The 16,210-nt window shown below is 52.0% G+C and overlaps 1 protein-coding gene across 6 annotated transcripts in view; it reads left to right on the top strand.

The window, feature by feature from the left end:
* Gprc5c (G protein-coupled receptor class C group 5 member C) overlaps positions 1-16,210 on the top strand; it is a 37,833-nt gene that overhangs the window by 10,520 nt on the left and 11,103 nt on the right. For 4 of the 6 annotated variants that reach the window (XM_063242236.1, XM_063242239.1, XM_003464861.5 and 1 more), the window contains exons 2-4: positions 1,111-2,193; positions 4,011-4,105; positions 5,879-6,028. In XM_063242236.1, coding sequence (XP_063098306.1) covers positions 1,111-2,193; positions 4,011-4,105; positions 5,879-6,028 — 1,328 coding nt within the window. Of the gene's footprint in view, positions 1-1,110; positions 2,194-4,010; positions 4,106-5,878; positions 6,029-7,781; positions 10,011-13,322; positions 13,559-16,210 lie in introns of those variants that run through there. The other 2 variants (XM_013147057.3, XM_013147058.3) reach the window with 2 other exon arrangements.

Below are 16,210 nucleotides of genomic sequence, written 5' to 3'. Positions count from 1 at the left end.
ATTTTGGACCTTATACTTTGCTTTTTAGAGAATTTCCTTTTACTAGGAAAGCTCACAGATTTGGTCTCTGTGTACTTACTTGCAATAGCTGGGTATCAAATCTCAGGCCTCACACACACCTGGTACTGTATCACTAAGCTGCATCCCTGTCACCTCTTTAATTTCTCATAACCTGTAAGATCCTTTACCTCCACTTCACACAGGGAAGACCCAACAGGTGTGGAGAGTCAGGGTTTGGTTTTCTTAGGTGCAGATGCACAGCATTTGGTGGGCTACGGTGAGCAGATGGAGTAATAAAGCGTCTTCATGGTGTTAATAAAAGATCCTGTCTGGCTACAAGGTCTTGAAGTCATCCATTTAAGATGAATTCCTTTGGGTTTTGCTCTGCGATTGCCTGGTTCTTGCTTTTAAAATGTTAATGCCTCATGGGAGAATTTTTGCATGAAGTCATTAACTCCTTAGCAAGAGAATTAGTTTATTTTATCCTTGACTTGAGAATCTGAGCCAGACAAAGAATTCTGTATTCTGAAGAGAAAAGTGGGCATTGAAAGTGGGAGAAATGAAGGGTAGAATTAAGAGCAGGTAGGAGAGATGAAAAGTTGATAAATACAAATTTCTGGCTATCTTTTGTTTTGACTCAAGGTTATGTTTTCCATGGGTGCTTGTTCAGTACTTGTTGAGTGGTAAGTGATTGAATGAAGGAAAACGTGGCTGGCTAGCCCTGGACCACCAAAATATCACCAGGACAGATGAAGCAGTGCATGGGTGGCGTGCTTGGTTCTGACTTGCTCATACGCCCTTTCGCTCCTCCTGTAGCCACAGGCCCCCAAGGAATATTTGAATCCGGGTTATGGTAGGTGAAAAAGAAAGAACTGAAAATCCAGTGACGTCCAATTGCATGGTTAGAAATAGGGGTGACAAATGAGTTTTATCTGGTTAACTGGTAGATACTCCTGAGTTCTGTGTTAAGAAGGATTCTGAAGTCCAAAGGAAGTCTCCCGGCCAGTCAGGACTGTCTGCTTTGGCTCAGGATGGAGGAGGCAGTACCAGCATGTCGGAGTCTGGCTTTAGAGAATTGACTGATTTTGCCTCTTCCCTTTCTGTTTCTAGGGGCCCATCTGGAACCTGGCCTAGGAGCCAGGATGGCCACCCACAAGGCCTTGCTGACGTGCCTGGGACTCCCTCTCTTCTTGCTCTCGGGGGCCCAGGCCCAGAAACCTGCCCCACCAGGCTGTAGCTCAGACCTCAACTCCCTCTATTACAACCTGTGTGACCGCTCCGGGGCCTGGGGCATTGTCTTGGAGGCCGTGGCTGGGGCAGGTATCGTCACTACCTTTGTGCTCACCATCATCTTAGTGGCCAGTCTCCCCTTTGTCCAGGACACAAAGAAGAGAAGCCTGCTGGGGACCCAAGTGTTCTTCCTGCTGGGCACCCTGGGCCTCTTCTGCCTTGTGTTTGCCTGTGTGGTGAAGCCCGACTTTTCCACCTGCGCCTCTCGGCAGTTCCTCTTCGGGGTCCTGTTTGCCATCTGCTTCTCCTGCCTGGCGGCCCATGTCTTTGCCCTTAACTTCCTGGCCCGGAAGAACCATGGGCCCCGGGGCTGGATCATCTTCACTGTGGCTTTGCTGCTGAGCCTCGTGGAGGTCATCATCAACACCGAGTGGCTGATCCTCACCCTCGTGCGGGGAGCTGGCAAGGTTGGCTCTCCGGGCAACGGCAGTGCTGACTGGGCCGCAGCCTCCCGCTGTACCATCGCCAATGTGGACTTTGTCATGGCGCTCATCTACGTGATGCTGCTGCTTCTGGGGACCTTCATGGGAGCCTGGCCTCCCCTGTGTGGCCGCTTTAAGCGGTGGCGTAAGCACGGTGTCTTTGTGCTGCTTGCCACAGCCACCTCCATTGCTATCTGGGTAGTGTGGATTGTCATGTACACCTACGGTAACCAGCAACACAACAGCCCCGCCTGGGATGACCCCACGCTGGCCATTGCCCTGGCGGCCAATGCCTGGGCTTTTGTTCTCTTCTACGTCATCCCCGAGATCTCCCAGGTGACCAAGGCCAGCCCAGAGCAGAGCTACCAGGGAGACATGTACCCCACCCGGGGCGTGGGTTATGAGACCATCCTGAAAGAACAGACGGGCCAGAGCATGTTCGTGGAGAACAAGGCCTTCTCCATGGATGAGCCAGCCTCAGGTGGGTTTTTGATCCTCTCAGGTCTTCTTCCTGTGGCCCACACACTTCCTGCAGGGCAGGGAGCTTGTCATCGAGGCCATATGGACAGCTCTTAAAGTTTTCTGATTTAAAATACCTACACTGTGGAGCTGCCCATGTAGCTCAGTGATAGAGTGCTTGCCTAGCATAGGCACATGAACTGTAACACTCCCATTAACGGGACATGGCGGCACAAACCTGTAATCCCAGCACTCAGGAGGCTGAGGCAGGAGGATCGCCACAAGTTTGAGGCCAGCCTGGGCTACCTAGTGAGTTCAAGGCCAGCCTGAATTACATAGCAAGACCCTGTCTCATAAAACAAACAAAAAATAATCAGCTTACAAAGGGCTTCGGGGCCATTTTAGATCTAAACTGTAACGGCTGTCACAGACTCACACAGGACCATTAGCATTGTATAGCATAGCATAGCATAGCATAGCATAGCATAGCATAGCATAGCATAGCATAGCATAGCATAGCATTGAGCCTTCGCTGCATGCCAGGTCCCATGCTCAGCTCCTGGTGTGGGTATTTTATGTGTTTCTTACCCTGACTGCACCCCTTCCTTACCTGGTGTGAAAACTGCCCCCATCCTAGGCTCTTGCTGTCAGTCAAGATGCTCGAGGCCCTGAGCTTTTGGTTCTTTGGTTACCTTAAGCTTCTGACTCTGGGGTCCCTGCTGGGGGGTCAGAGTCAGGAAGGGGAAGTTCGAAATGAGAGGAGCCCCTGTCTTTGCTCTTCACACTGTGAGATCCTCATCATCTGAGCTTTAAGAAAAAAAGTGTCACTCGTCCTACTGGGCACTGCAATCCACCCTCTGGCCCTCACAGAGTGGGTCACAGAGTGTGCAGGGCAGTGGGAGGACCAGCAGGAGAGAGACAGCGAGGAACAAGCCTGGCCCCACCACCACGCACTCCCCTGAGGCCTGCTGTCCAGCCAGAGAGCGCTCAGCTTTTCTCCTCCCTTATAAATACCTCTGGGCTGGGAGTTTGTTTGTCCCCCCCCCCCCTTCTCTAAATGGAAAAAAGATCAGTAGTATGAGCCCAGCACCGAGAAGCCCCCTCCAGGTTGTGGTCCTTCGGTCCTACAGGAGGGACAGCACTGTGCTGCCACCACCCTCCAGGTCTGCTCCAGGGCCGGTCAGCAACTTTGCTCCAACACCTTGGGGTACCCATCTGGGTGGAACAGATTGGGAGAAACCAGTGCCACAGGCATAGAAAAGTATTCTCCAAGCTGCAGATGGTTCTGAAACCTTGCCTGGGGGGCTGAGGAGGGATGATCTTGGTCTCCTGGCCAGGTCCTGGGCTGGTGTGGAGGGGCCTAGGCAGCCAGCCCTGCCCTGTGAGGAGGACATGGAGGTTCTTGGTCTGAGAGGCTCAGCTGTGTTTTCTCCTGGCAGCGCCTGGTAGCTGACCTGTGGCGGTAGAGATTGGAGCCAGCCGCTGGCCATCCTGGAAGGCAGCCCAAGACCCAAGCACCCCTGTTGGCCTCTGGCCCTGAGGGCGGATGGGGATGTGAAGTTTGCTGACTGGGCATTTTTCTGAGCTGTTGGCGGCAGGGGGTGGGGTGGGGGGTAGGGACCGGACAGACGACCAAGCAATGTTGTGATCTTCTCTGTATCCGTACAAAAGGGCACTGAGCTTAGGGACACCCCCAACCCAGCCTCACCTCCCAGCCAGCCACTCCTGGGTGAGGTGGGTGCCCTAACCCCGGCTCTTTGGGTCCCTGCTCCCCTATGGGAGGTGAGAATGGAGGCTGAGAGTCCAGAGCCCTCACCCTGTGCCTGTCTGTTCTCACAGCTAAGAGGCCTGTGTCACCTTACAGCGGCTACAATGGGCAGCTGCTGACCAGCGTGTATCAGCCCACCGAGATGGCCCTGATGCACAAAGGCCCGGTAAGTGGCTCCTAGGCTCCTCATCTGGGGCTCCACCAAGAACACCCTAGTGCTTGCCACCCTTTTCCTGGCTCTGACGTAGCTACACTGACTACACTGCAGTGGTGCTTGCCCTGTGTCCCTGGGCATCACACACAGTCTGGGGGAGCGGCCAGACCGAGAGGGACATAGAGTCCTCAGGTAGATGCTCCTGAAAGTGACGGGCCCAACAGTAGCAGGTCTGGGTAGGTATTTATCTCAACCTCAGCTGTCTCAAGAGGGGACACATCCCTTCCCCCTGCCAGCCACAGCAAGGCCGACTTAATACCTCCCCAAGGCTCTGGAAGCCAGATGCTCCATTAGCCAAGGAACAGGGGGTGGGAACAGGAAGGCGGTGGGTGAGATTCCCACTGCTTGTGTATCCTTCCTCCCGGCTGGCAGTGGCTGTGGGGAGAGGTCGGTGACCTGCTTTGGCAGAATGCTGGGAAAAGGAAGCCCGGAGGTCAGCAGGGCCTGTTCTCATCCCCTCCCCACCTCCTGCCTGGCCCTGGGAGGGACTGGGTGGCTCTAGTGTCTGAGACCTCATCCCAGCCCTTCCCTTCTCCCTAAGCCTGACCCTGGCCAGACGGCCGTGGCCTGCAGCTGTGGTGGGCAGCAGCCGTGCACCCCACAGGGTATGGGCAGCCACGGGGCTCTTTCCTTAGGAGCCATCCCCCTGCCTCCCTTGCTGACCCTCTCCCTCCCCAGTGTGTTTAGAGGATGATCTGCGCCAGGTGGGATACTTTCTCTGCCTGGTCTTCAGACCACTGGAGTTAGCATCGCCTGAGAACTTGCTGAAAATGGAGATGGGGTGGGGCCAGAGCTGGGCGAGACGCTCGGCACTCCTTGGCATTGCCTGGTATTGCTCCTTGGCATTGCTGTGTCACCTGGTAGCTTGGGTCCCACCACTATAGGTGTAACTCCGGCAGATCTGCAAACAGCCTCAGGCTCCCTTCTTCCCCACCCTGTGGATAAACATTTACCAGCTTCCCTCCCACGGTGGGGCCCAGCTCTGAAGGGGTGTGGCTTAACTCACAGTGCTGGCCCGGGTTTGAGACCACTGACCTACAAGTCCCTGGGACAGCAGGAAGCAGGAGATTGCTAACAGGTGGAGACGGAGGCCAAGGCTGGGTGAGGCCCTGCGGCCAGGGGTTTGGCGGCTGATGTCTTCCACCAGGAAAAGGGGCCAGGTGGGGCCAGGAGGTCACGTTCCTTCCAGGTGGGAGCTGGCTGCCCCAGGACCCTGCCCAGATCATATGGGCTTTTAGTCTCGGAATCCAGCTGGCCAGCCCAGACTGCCACCCCAGGGCTGTGTGGTGATGTCCAGCGCATCCCTCATAGAAAGGCGTCTGGTGTCATAGTGACATTCAGGGGGTTCTCAGGTAAGGTTCACCTAGGAGTAGTACCAGACGGCTGACAGCCACTCAGCGCCTATGTAGGTCCCCTCCCTGGGCCTTGAGATTTTCCTGAAGGATGAGGTGGGGGGGCTGAGAGGAGAGGTCCCCTCTCTGAGAAGGCCCTAGGAGGCCTTGTCCCATGCCCAGAGACAGGGGCTTCCGGTCAGCCCTAGATTCCAAGAGTGCAGGGGTCCATCTCAGCCTGCCAGTGGAGCTGGGCAGGCATGGAGGGCAAAGGGGACGAGAAGGGGGAGCTGGCAGGCAGAAGCCTGCAGGAAGCAGGGTGTTTGTGCATCCGTCCTGGCGGAGCCTGGCTCCCGGTCCCCCTGGCTGTGAGGCTGCCTGTTCTTCCTTCCAGACCGAAGGCCCTTACGACGTCATCCTCCCCCGGGCCACTGCTAACAGCCAGGTGATGGGCAGTGCCAACTCGACCCTGCGGGCTGAAGACATGTACATCATCCAGAGCCACCAGGCAGCCACGCCAAACAAAGACGGCAAGAACTCTCAGGTCTTTAGAAACCCCTACGTGTGGGACTGAGGCCGTGGCTGTGGCCAGCAGAGGTGGGCAGATTTAGGGAGGGACCCCAGGAGTTCTGCGGCTCCCCTTCCCTGTGCTGGCTCGGGGCAGTTTGTGTCTCAGAGCTTTGAGGTCTCCTTGCCCACCAGTGTTCTGGTGGGTATCCCGGGCCCCCCATCCACTCAGTGTTTGTGGAGTCCAGGAACCAGCCCAGCTGCATGAAGCCGAGGCCACTCTGGCAGCCTGGCTCCAGCCAAATAGCGTTCTTCTTGGGGCGGTGGCCGGTCCGCGCCTGCGTTCTCCTGAGATGCCTGTGGCCTCGGGGTCTCAGAGCGGGTGCTTCGGGCCTGGGTCTTGCTCCTCTGTGAGGAACAAGGGTGCCTAATAAACATGTTTCTGCTTTATTACTCACGCCCTGGGTTCGTGGTTTCTGAGGGAGCCTCCAGCTCCATGAGACACTCTTTGTTCGGCACAGGCAGTGGGACCCTCTTTCCCTTCCCTCACAGTGCAAGCTGCTGCTGGAGTCTCCTGCCATTAAGGAGCCTGCACACACAGCTGTGTACAGCAGTGCACAGATCTGTAGGAGGCCAAGGCAGGAGGATCATGAGTCTGAGCCCAGCCCAAGCAACTTAGCTGCATAGTGAGAACCAATTTAAAAGACAGAACCAAACACCTCTGGGGGTGTTGCTCAACATAAAGGCTCTGGGTTCTACCTTCAGTACTGCAAAAGGAGGGGAAAAAAAAGAGCCTGGGGCAGGATTCGTAGCGGAGGGCTCCTGCTTCCACAGGGACTGCAGAGTGAACACTTAGGGCTTCACTGGTGCCTTGGATACATGTAAACCCACATCTGGGCTTGTATGACCTAGGCAACTTTCCTTGGGGACCCCATCACTGGCTGTATGCGGGGACAGACAACAGGGAAGGCAGACCCAGCAGTAGCTCTCAGGTGGCAGGGCCAGCTGATCTTAGCTCCTCCAGACAGAGGAGAGAGGAAGTGCTTTGGGGCAAGGTAGACAGTTCACAGTGCTTCGTGCTGTGAGGTCACACTGTGCAGTACATGGATGCAATGGCTCAGAGCACCCAGCGTTGTTTGTAGTGTGAGTGTACGAAAGTGGGAAGGCCTGGCCGGTCCACGTGTGTCAGGGATTGAAATGTCCGTTTGCTCTGTACTCAGCAAACGCCGTTCCTCAGTGGTTTAGTTAATCTAAACGATGTAAAGCGCGACTGAGCTAAAATCCCAGGATGGCGTCATTTTAGGGTTAAATAGAGCCTTAGGAATAGTTGTTTTGTTTCACCTTTGCCTAGCTCTTTATCGGTAAGCAAGGTGACCCAGAGAGGCCACACCACCTCCAGGTGGCCACACCAAGGCTGCCCAGCTTTTCTCACAACTGATCAGCACCTTTCTCTCTGGTCCTCCTGGGGCAGCTGGTGGGTTGCCGTGGCCTGGCCTGTGGGCGGCTGTATCTTAGCTCTTGGTCACCAGTTTCAGGCCTTTTGAGGTTCTCTCCAACTAGTCAGAAGCTGTTTTCTGACACCAGTTGTAAAACAGAAATGTTTCTGCTGAAAAAACGAGAAAGGTGTCTGGAAGAAAATAAAACACCTCCCAAGCGTCTGCTTCTGTGTTCAGATTGTACCAGGCCCGGGGACTGAAACATTTATTGACTTTTTTTTAGTAAAAACCAGTACTTGGGCCCTGACCTGTAAGGTTCCTCCCTTTGACTCCTGCTCTTTCTGGTTACTTTAGGCTCAGTCTCCACAAACTAAAACGAGATGGTAGATGTCCTCTTCCCTGGACCTCACAGCATCCTGGTGTCCTCACTCCTCGGGGGCCAGGCTGGGCAGAGCCCAGTACTTTTCGTGTGTCCTTGTCATTGGAGCTGGGAGGGACCGGATGCCACCAACCTGCTGAAGTGGACAGAATGGAGGCCTGTGAAGGCCTGAGACATGTGACTGGGCCTCTTAGGGCCACCTCTTTTCTGCCTGGCCCTGCCACCACAGCTAAAAGGAGCTGCCTGCAGACTCCTCACTCCCTCTGATACCCCTTGCATATCACAGCCCCCATGTCCATGTCTCTAGACAACCACTCTGCTGTGAGCAGCAGGCCTCAGCTCCCCATCTTGACACTGGACCCTTGTGGCCTGGCCATCTTGGTGCCCAGCATCAGCTCATCCTACTCTGCACTTGGTGGATCACCTGCATGAGGCTTTGAAGCCCAGCCATGGTAGAAGTCATGCCTTGCCCTTCTCTTCAGGGTCGTTTGCTACCACCCGGACCATGGAAGGCCACTGAGCAGGCCGAACAGGTGCTGCTTCTCTTCCTGGCCTGTGGGTCCAGGTCTAAGCCTCTGACTCTGGCCAGGCCTCCCTTGGGTCCACTACTAAGCCAGCGTCAACCTGTCCTCCACCTCACCAGCTGGCCCCAACCAGGGAAGCTCTCATCATGCAGAGACACCCCATGGAGCACCCCACAGAGGAGCTGGGGAGTTGGTAGTGCACAGTGACCTTAGGAGCTCAGCACCACTTCTGTGGCTCCGTCCTTCTTGCTGGTGTCTTTGCTCTTCTCAGCCAGCTGGGAAGATGGTTCTTGACAGGTAGAAGTGTAGATGCCCCTGAGTTAACCTGGATCTCACAGGTTCTGGGGAGCAGTGGGGGCCTGGCGTGGCTTCCTGGCCACCTGGCTAGGGCCTAGAGGCATCTTTAGGAGACACAGGGTAGGGATCAGGGCTGCTTTCTCAGGAACCAGGCCCCTACTGTGACTGAAACTCACAGGATGTTTGGAAGCCCCCTAAAAAGTGGGGTCCATCCCTGAAGACTGCTGGTTCTGATTGGCAGATGTCTTAAGCTCCTACCTCACCTTGGGCATCCGGACATGCTGGTGCTACCTTCGTCACTGGATGGTTCTGATGGCAGCCAGGGGAGAGGGGCCATTCTCAGGACCTGCATGACGCTGGCACCAAGGACAGAGATGGGCACAGCTCTAGACTCTTGGGACTCAGGTCTGCACAGTATCTCTTCCCTTTGTCCTGTCCTTGGGTACCAAACAGAGCTGGCTCCTCCACGGGGGGCTGGGTGTGCCCTGGAGCTAAGCCCCAGCCCAGTATTGTCTCTGAGTGCAGAGTGGGAGGTGAGGACAAGCAGCTTTGCAGGCAGGGCCCTTCAGTCAGCCCACGTCTGCAGTGCCACCCTCCTATCTCTGACAGCCTGTGTCTCTCTCACTGGAATAGTTTTGCAGATCTAAACTGAGTGAACAGTTCCCATGAACAGGACTGCACCCTACCTGCCTTCCTCCATTGTATGTGGTTGCTCCGTTCCACAAACAGTTCAAGGATTTGTCTGTATTTACGTAAAGGAACAAGACATGCCACACCAGTCTCTAGATGAGTGACACCAAGGTCCCTTACAGTGAGCAGAGGTGTGACCTTGCTGTTCCAGAGTCCCTGGCTGCAGGTGGCCTGGGATGAAGCCTGCTATGGATGTGGGTGTGTTTATAGCTTGAGTCCTCTGGAATCTGTGGGTATATTCAGAGGGATGAGCTCCTAGAATACACATCTGCCCAGATTCCAGAGTGTCCACTGGTCTTGCATCTCCTAGTTCTGGGCTGAGGGAAAAACATAAATGAATTTTATTTTAGTTTAGTTTACTTTTGTTTTGAGATGGGGTTTTACTCTGTAGTTCAGGCAGGCCTTGAACTCAAAACAATCCTCCTGCCTCAGCCTCCTGAGTGTTGAGACTATAGGCGTGCAGCATCGCACCTGGCAATAGGTGTGTTTTAGGAAAAGAGATTCTTTGTATTGCACACAAACCTGGAATGGGAAGAAGTGAGAGCAGGCCATTTCCTGAAGGTTCTCACCTCAGGACCAGCGCAAGGTAAATGTGGCCCCACCACATCAGACCTGGTAGCTAGGAGCGGAGGGATTTCAGCTTCACAATTGCACAGAATTAAACGACTGTCCTCCATTTGTGAGGAGCCACTGCCACTGAGTCCCTGCATGTTCGTGAGGAATTCTGGGATGTGTGGGATGTGAGTGTGTGTGTGTGTGTGTATTTGTTTCTCTCCAACCCCAGACCTCCGCCCTCAACAGCAATCGAGGTGGCTTGATTCTCACACACCGTTCTCTTGGTTGGGGACTTAATCTAATGGGGAAAACCAGGTCTTCAAAAGACACTGAGATCTTATCCAGCCAAACCCAGAGGCGGGTGACCCCACCTAGGGTGTGAGAGAGACAGGCAGAAGAGGGGACACCCTGATAGTAGCCCGCTACTGCCTGACCTGGTGTGGGGAGCAACTGAGAGCGTGGTGGGTAAAATACTCTATCCTCAAAGAGGCTCCGTGGGCCCAGGTCTGGAGGACCTGCCAAGTCTATGTCCAGCTTTCCGGCTGGCTCCTGTGGCCCCTCACAGACCATGCAAGAAACAAGAAATGGACAGGTGAAAGGATTCATCTTTGGGGACGCAGCTGGAGGGAAGGGAGACTGTCAGCCTTTCTATCCCTTCTCATCAAGACTAATGCTTTCCCTGTCCCCCGAGGATGGCCAGGTCAGGAGCAGGTGCCAGTGATCAGACCGCTGTCTCCACTCTGGGCCCTCAGGGAGCTGCAGCCCCGGCTCAGAGCGGACACATGAATTATTTAGCATCTGCTCCAGCCTGGCAGCACTCTGACCTCATCCTCCTTGGGCCCTGGGTGTGGCTCTGACCTCATCTCCTGGAGAAAGGGTGGCTGCTGATGGGCAGAGGTGGTGGCGGGGGTTGAGGTGGGGACCAGAGACTCAGTTGCCCTCATAGCAGGAGGCTGCAAAGTGGAGAGGACCTGACACTGTCATCAGGCAGACGTGTTCAGATGCTGGCTCTGACTAGTTCTACGGCCTAAGGCGATTCCCTTAACCCTCAGTCACCTCATCTTGAAAGTGGAAGAACCATTATTGGCATTCTAGCCTAAGGTAACCCCTGTGAGGGTGCCCAGGGGGTCTGGTCCAATGTGTCCTTCCCAGGCCAGCCGGCCTGAGGGCCACACCTCACAGTTAGCTGGCCCTGGCGTGCCATATCTCCCCTTTGCTCTGAAGTGGGTGCGATGGAAGTTTTAGTACTGGACAGGATTGTTAAGGAGAGGGACAGACTGTGGACAGTGTCCTGATCAGCAAAGGAGAGAAGCAACTCTAAATTTGGGTGGAATGAGCGGGGTGTGGCAGTGCACTCCTGTAATCTCAGCACTCAGGAGGCTGAGGTGGGAGGATTGTGAGTTTAAAACCAGCCTGGGCTACAAAGTGAGCTCAAGGCCAACCTGAGCTGCAAAGCGAGACCCTGTCTCAAAAAGACAAAGAAACATGTAGTTGGAGCATGGCCTGGACAAACAGAAAGTTGAAAAAGCCAGGTTGGGGAGCTGGGATCAAGCTGACTTTGGTCCTTCAACAAGTGTTCTTTGAGCACCTACCTTGGAGACACAGCAGCAGGTGAGCTCTGGCCCTGCCCTCTTGCCAGGTCTGATCCAGGGGTCTATGTGGAGGCAGTGTTGATGGTTGGGCGGGGGCATTTCCAGGCTGCACCTCCCTGCCCAGCAAGGCGGTCTCAGGTCCTGTGTGTCTCTGCCAGGCTCTGCCTAAGCTGGAGTTAGGGATCCCCAGGAGATGGGAGGGAACTCAGCCCACAGGGCTGGGCTGTGGATGTGCTCCAGCCTCATTGGGGAGGAGGGCAGAGCCCCCCCTGGTTGACCCTCGTCCAGAAGAGCTGGCTCCTGGGGGTGAGGATGGGTGTACCTGCCAGCTGCTGCACGGAGAAGGTGAGCCTCCTGTCTGCAAGCTCAGCAGCTCCCCACGCCCTCTGACAGCAGCAGTGGCCCCTGGGAGGGCTTTATGGGGTGGCCAGACTGACATTCTGGGTGTGGGCTAGGCAGAGTGCACTGGGCTCTGGAATCTACTGCCACCAGATCCCAGGGTCAGCTGTCCCTGCCCCTTCCCAGGCTAGTGGCCAGGGTGCTCCCATCCCCAGAACCTCTGTCTCCAGACCTTACAGGATTGCAGTTGTTTATGTCCTTTCCCTGTTGTGGGGGTGACACCTGACCAGAACCTAGGTCACTGACACTTGCGGGGATCACTGTTTGTGGTGGGGGCTGTGCACTGTAGGATGCTGGTGATGTCCCTGGCTCCTCAGAAACACCATCGCCCTCGGTAGTACCCACCAAAAATATCTCTAGAACTGGCAAATATCCGCTGTGGGTGAACTCCCTTGGGCTGTGGTCAGTCCTCTAGGGGATAATAGGGGCCTGTGAGCCAGTCACAGAGCAACCTAGGTTCTGACGCCTAGGATTCCCTCTTCCTTCTTTCTGCCAATCCACCGCCACTTCAGGCCACCTGGGGACTGTGGCCTTGGTCATAACAGTTGGGCAGCATGTGGCTTTCTTCTCTCTCTGTACAAACACCTTCTCAGCCTCTGTCTGAATTGGGTGCTAAAAGGGTCATGGGACAGGATGCCAAGGTCACAGGCTGTTTCCTGTCACTAGGTCAAGCATCTGGGGCACAGGGAACCCTCAGGCAGCAGGGGCCCAGCTGCAGGTCACACCAGGGGCAGACAAGACATGGCAGGGCCCAGGCTCTGTCCTCTTAACACCAGGAAAAGGCCCCCTTTCACACACCCACGTACACACAAGGTGGGAAGAGACCCTCAGTCTCTGCGACAGGTCCCTTCGGGGTGCTCAGCAGAGCCAGGTGGAGCAGAGGCAGGTGGGGGCAGGTGCTGCTGGCACTCCCCCCACCCCACAGGGGAAGCAGAGATTTGAGAGAAACACAATCCCACAGTCAAAGGGCACATTTTACTATTTTTCCCTCCCCTGGTATAGTAACATTTGTCTGTATTTACATAAGGGAAATGGAAGACCTGCAACACAGGCGAAAGGGCCCAGGCGTGTCCCTGGAGCCGGGTCGATGAGGGACACGAAGACCTGTTCCTCTCCTGCATCCGCTCCTTCCCCTCCCCCTCATGTACGTAGGTACGCAGGTCGGTACTGTTACCCAGTATTAGAGATTGAATCCAAGGCCTTCCTGCTGGCCCAGCCCCAGCCTTTTCTTCTGGTGGAGGCAGGGTTTTGCTGGGTCATTAAGTTGTCCAGGCTGAGCTCGGAGCTGCCTACCTTTTTGTCTCAGTTTCCCAGAGAGCTGGAATTATGGACATGTTCCACCATGTCCATTCTTCCCTTTTTCTCTTTCCTTCTCTATGAAAACAACGCACATTCTAATTAGGTAATTATTTTTTTCTTTTGCTTTGTTTTTGAGACAGGGTCTTGTTATGTGTTTTAGGCTGGCCTTGAACTCCCTGTGGAGCCCAGGCTGCCCTTGAACTCATGATGATCCTCCTGCCTCAGCCTCCGAAGCACTGGATTATTATAGGTGTGTGGACCTGGCAGTACTGAAGTTTGAACTCTGGACTGTTGCATGGAGATACATCCCTAACCCTTTTTTATTTTTGATTTTGAGACAAGTTTTTACTAAATCACTCAGTCTGGACTCAAATTTATAATCCAACCTCAACCTCTTGAGCTACCAGAATTATAGTGGTAAAATTTATTTAGTTATTACATATGGGGATGGAGCTCAGGGCTTAGTGCTTGCCTGGTGCATGTCTAACATTGTCACTGAGCAATAGCACCAACATTAAATTGCATATCTAAAAAAATCAAATCATAATTTAAAAGAATAAGAAGGTGCAAAGGAGCCCCTGAGTGTAGCAGTGGCCCCTCTGTGGCCTGAGTTGCCCTGTGTCCTTGTTCCAGCCTTGACAAAAGCCAAAGGAACAGGGATTGTTGGAGACACCTCTCCTGCTTTATCTTTCCCTGCTATCAGGATCACTAGCTGTCACCCTGCCCAGTGTTTCTGGTTCATTAACCCACACCCCCAGGATTTTGGAAGAGGCAGAAGACCAACGTCTGGCGATGGGCATGTGCTCAGTCTCCGGCGGTAATCCTACCCCATCTCAGCCCTGCTAAACAATGGCAGTTCTGAGCGACTGAGTTCAGATTCTGTTCCTGCAACAGGTTGGTGAATGGGCGCCTTTTTTTTTTTTATTATTATTATTTTTTTTTAATTTTTATTTAAGGAGAAAAGAAAAGAAAGAAAAAAAAACAGTGAAGGGGTACAAGTTATACAGATTTACAGAATAAAAAAATGCGCAGTAGGAAATCACTAGTTAATGGATTACATATTGCCATCTTAGAAATAATTGTTCAAGTCACAAAATTAAAGCTTGTAGAGTGGACATTCCACCAATGATACTGCAAACAGTTCTGTTCAATGATCCAATAAAACTCTGTGATATCATTTTCTATCTTATACTTTTAAATATACATGCAGTTATATAGTTTAGAGCACTTTCTTTTCCTCTCTTTTGTACAGTGACTATTACACATTTTGGGTTTCATTGCTCCCACGGTTCTTGTTGCTTTTTTGGAAGAGAGTAAAACCAAATGTGACATAATAGAACAGAATCGGTCAAGTCAAAAGGGTGGACATAATAGATAATATAAAAACATAATACAAGGTGATCAACAATGGTTACCCTAATGCCTCCCGCTATTTCTAATAGAATTGCCTATATCATTAGTTGTAATACAATTGAACAAAACCGTAAAGAATAAAACCGACAAAACCAAAACATTGGAGACATTGTAGGTCTTCAAAAGTAGATAAAAGTTAACGAGAATGGGCGTTGTAATGAATCTCATTATCTTCTCAGCTGATGCCTAAACTTTCGAACCTGATACTATCCAGCAAAACAGAATATAGGAACCTCAGTCAAAAACAAGATGGTGAGAGCAATACAGGGCTTCAAATCGAGATAATAGAAAGTCGAAGTGGGTTACTATATTATATCCTGCTATATTTTTCCCTGTAATTAAATGGGTAAAAATAAAAAAGTAAATAATGGAGTGGAGATTGAGAAAAAAAAGGGCATAACAGCGAAACAGGGCAGATCAAAACATAACCATTTAAGCAGAACAGTGTTTCACCACCAGCTAATCCTGACCCAAAAATAGTTACCATATTGACTCCCTCCCTGAAGTCCTTGAGTACAACTTCATACACTGTAGCATTAAGTATATCAAAACAATGTATATCCATTTAAGAGAATAACAGCATTACAGAGCATTTAGAATCGACCAACAGAAAATGAACAATGGTCTCTGTATAATCTCCTTGTCTTTAAAAGGTTTTTTCTTATATTATCGTACATAGTAAAATCCAATAAGATACAACCTGTTTAGACCATTGGAGACAGAAGAACAAAAGCTAGATGAGACCTCAAAACAAGATGGTACTAAATCAGCATTACCTATTAAGATGTCATTTTCTCCAAAAAAAGCTGTTCCTATCATCCAATCTTCTCTGTCTCATTTCTGTTGAGCTCTTTTTCTGTCAGTAGCTGTCAGTTTGTCTTCTTCGTTTTGGTCTCTGCTCTATTCGTTGTGGCCTCCCCGCCCCTATTTCTGGGTTCTTTGTATTTTTCTTTTTTTAGAATATCCTGCAATACTTTCTGTAGGGTTGGATTGGTGGTTGCAAATTCCCCCAGTTCCTCTTTATCTTGGAAGCACCTCGTTTTTCCATCAATTTCCAGGGACAGTTGTGCAGGATATCTCAATCTTGGCTGTAGATTATTATCTTTCAAAGCTTGAATTATTTCTCCCCATGCTCTTCGTGATTTGATGGTTTGTGAAGAGAAATCTGCTGTAATTTTGATGGGTCTTCCCTTGTAAGTGATCTGTTTCTTGTCTCTTACAGCTTTTAATATTCTGTTCTTGTATTGAATTTCTGGAATTTTTATTATTATATGCCTGGGTGTTTCTCTGTTAGGGTTGTAGGTAGCTGGGGTCCTGTATGCCTCATACATCTGAGTATCTTTACCTTTTGCTAAATTAGGAAAATTCTCCTGGATTATTTCTGTGAGTAGCTTTTGTAGTTCACTTGTTTGTGTCCCTACTTCTTCTTTTATGTTCTTAATCCTTAAGTTATGGCTCCTCTTATCATCTTCTTGTCTTTGTATTATTGCTGTGTGTTTCTTTGTTATTTTTAAGAAGTTTTTCATTTCATTCTCCCATGTTTCAAGTCTGCCCTCCAATTCAGATAGTCTGTCCTTAGTTTCTTTCAAGCTGTTATGCCAGTCTTGGGTATATTTCTTGATTTCTTGATAGTCC

This window comes from Cavia porcellus, unplaced genomic scaffold (assembly GCF_034190915.1).
Source record: "Cavia porcellus strain 051 isolate PalLab524CR breed Dunkin Hartley unplaced genomic scaffold, mCavPor4.1 scaffold_32, whole genome shotgun sequence".
NCBI lineage: Eukaryota > Metazoa > Chordata > Mammalia > Rodentia > Caviidae > Cavia > Cavia porcellus.
The sequence above is the reverse complement of the archived record's forward strand: the minus strand, read 5'-3'. Positions and strand labels throughout refer to the sequence as shown.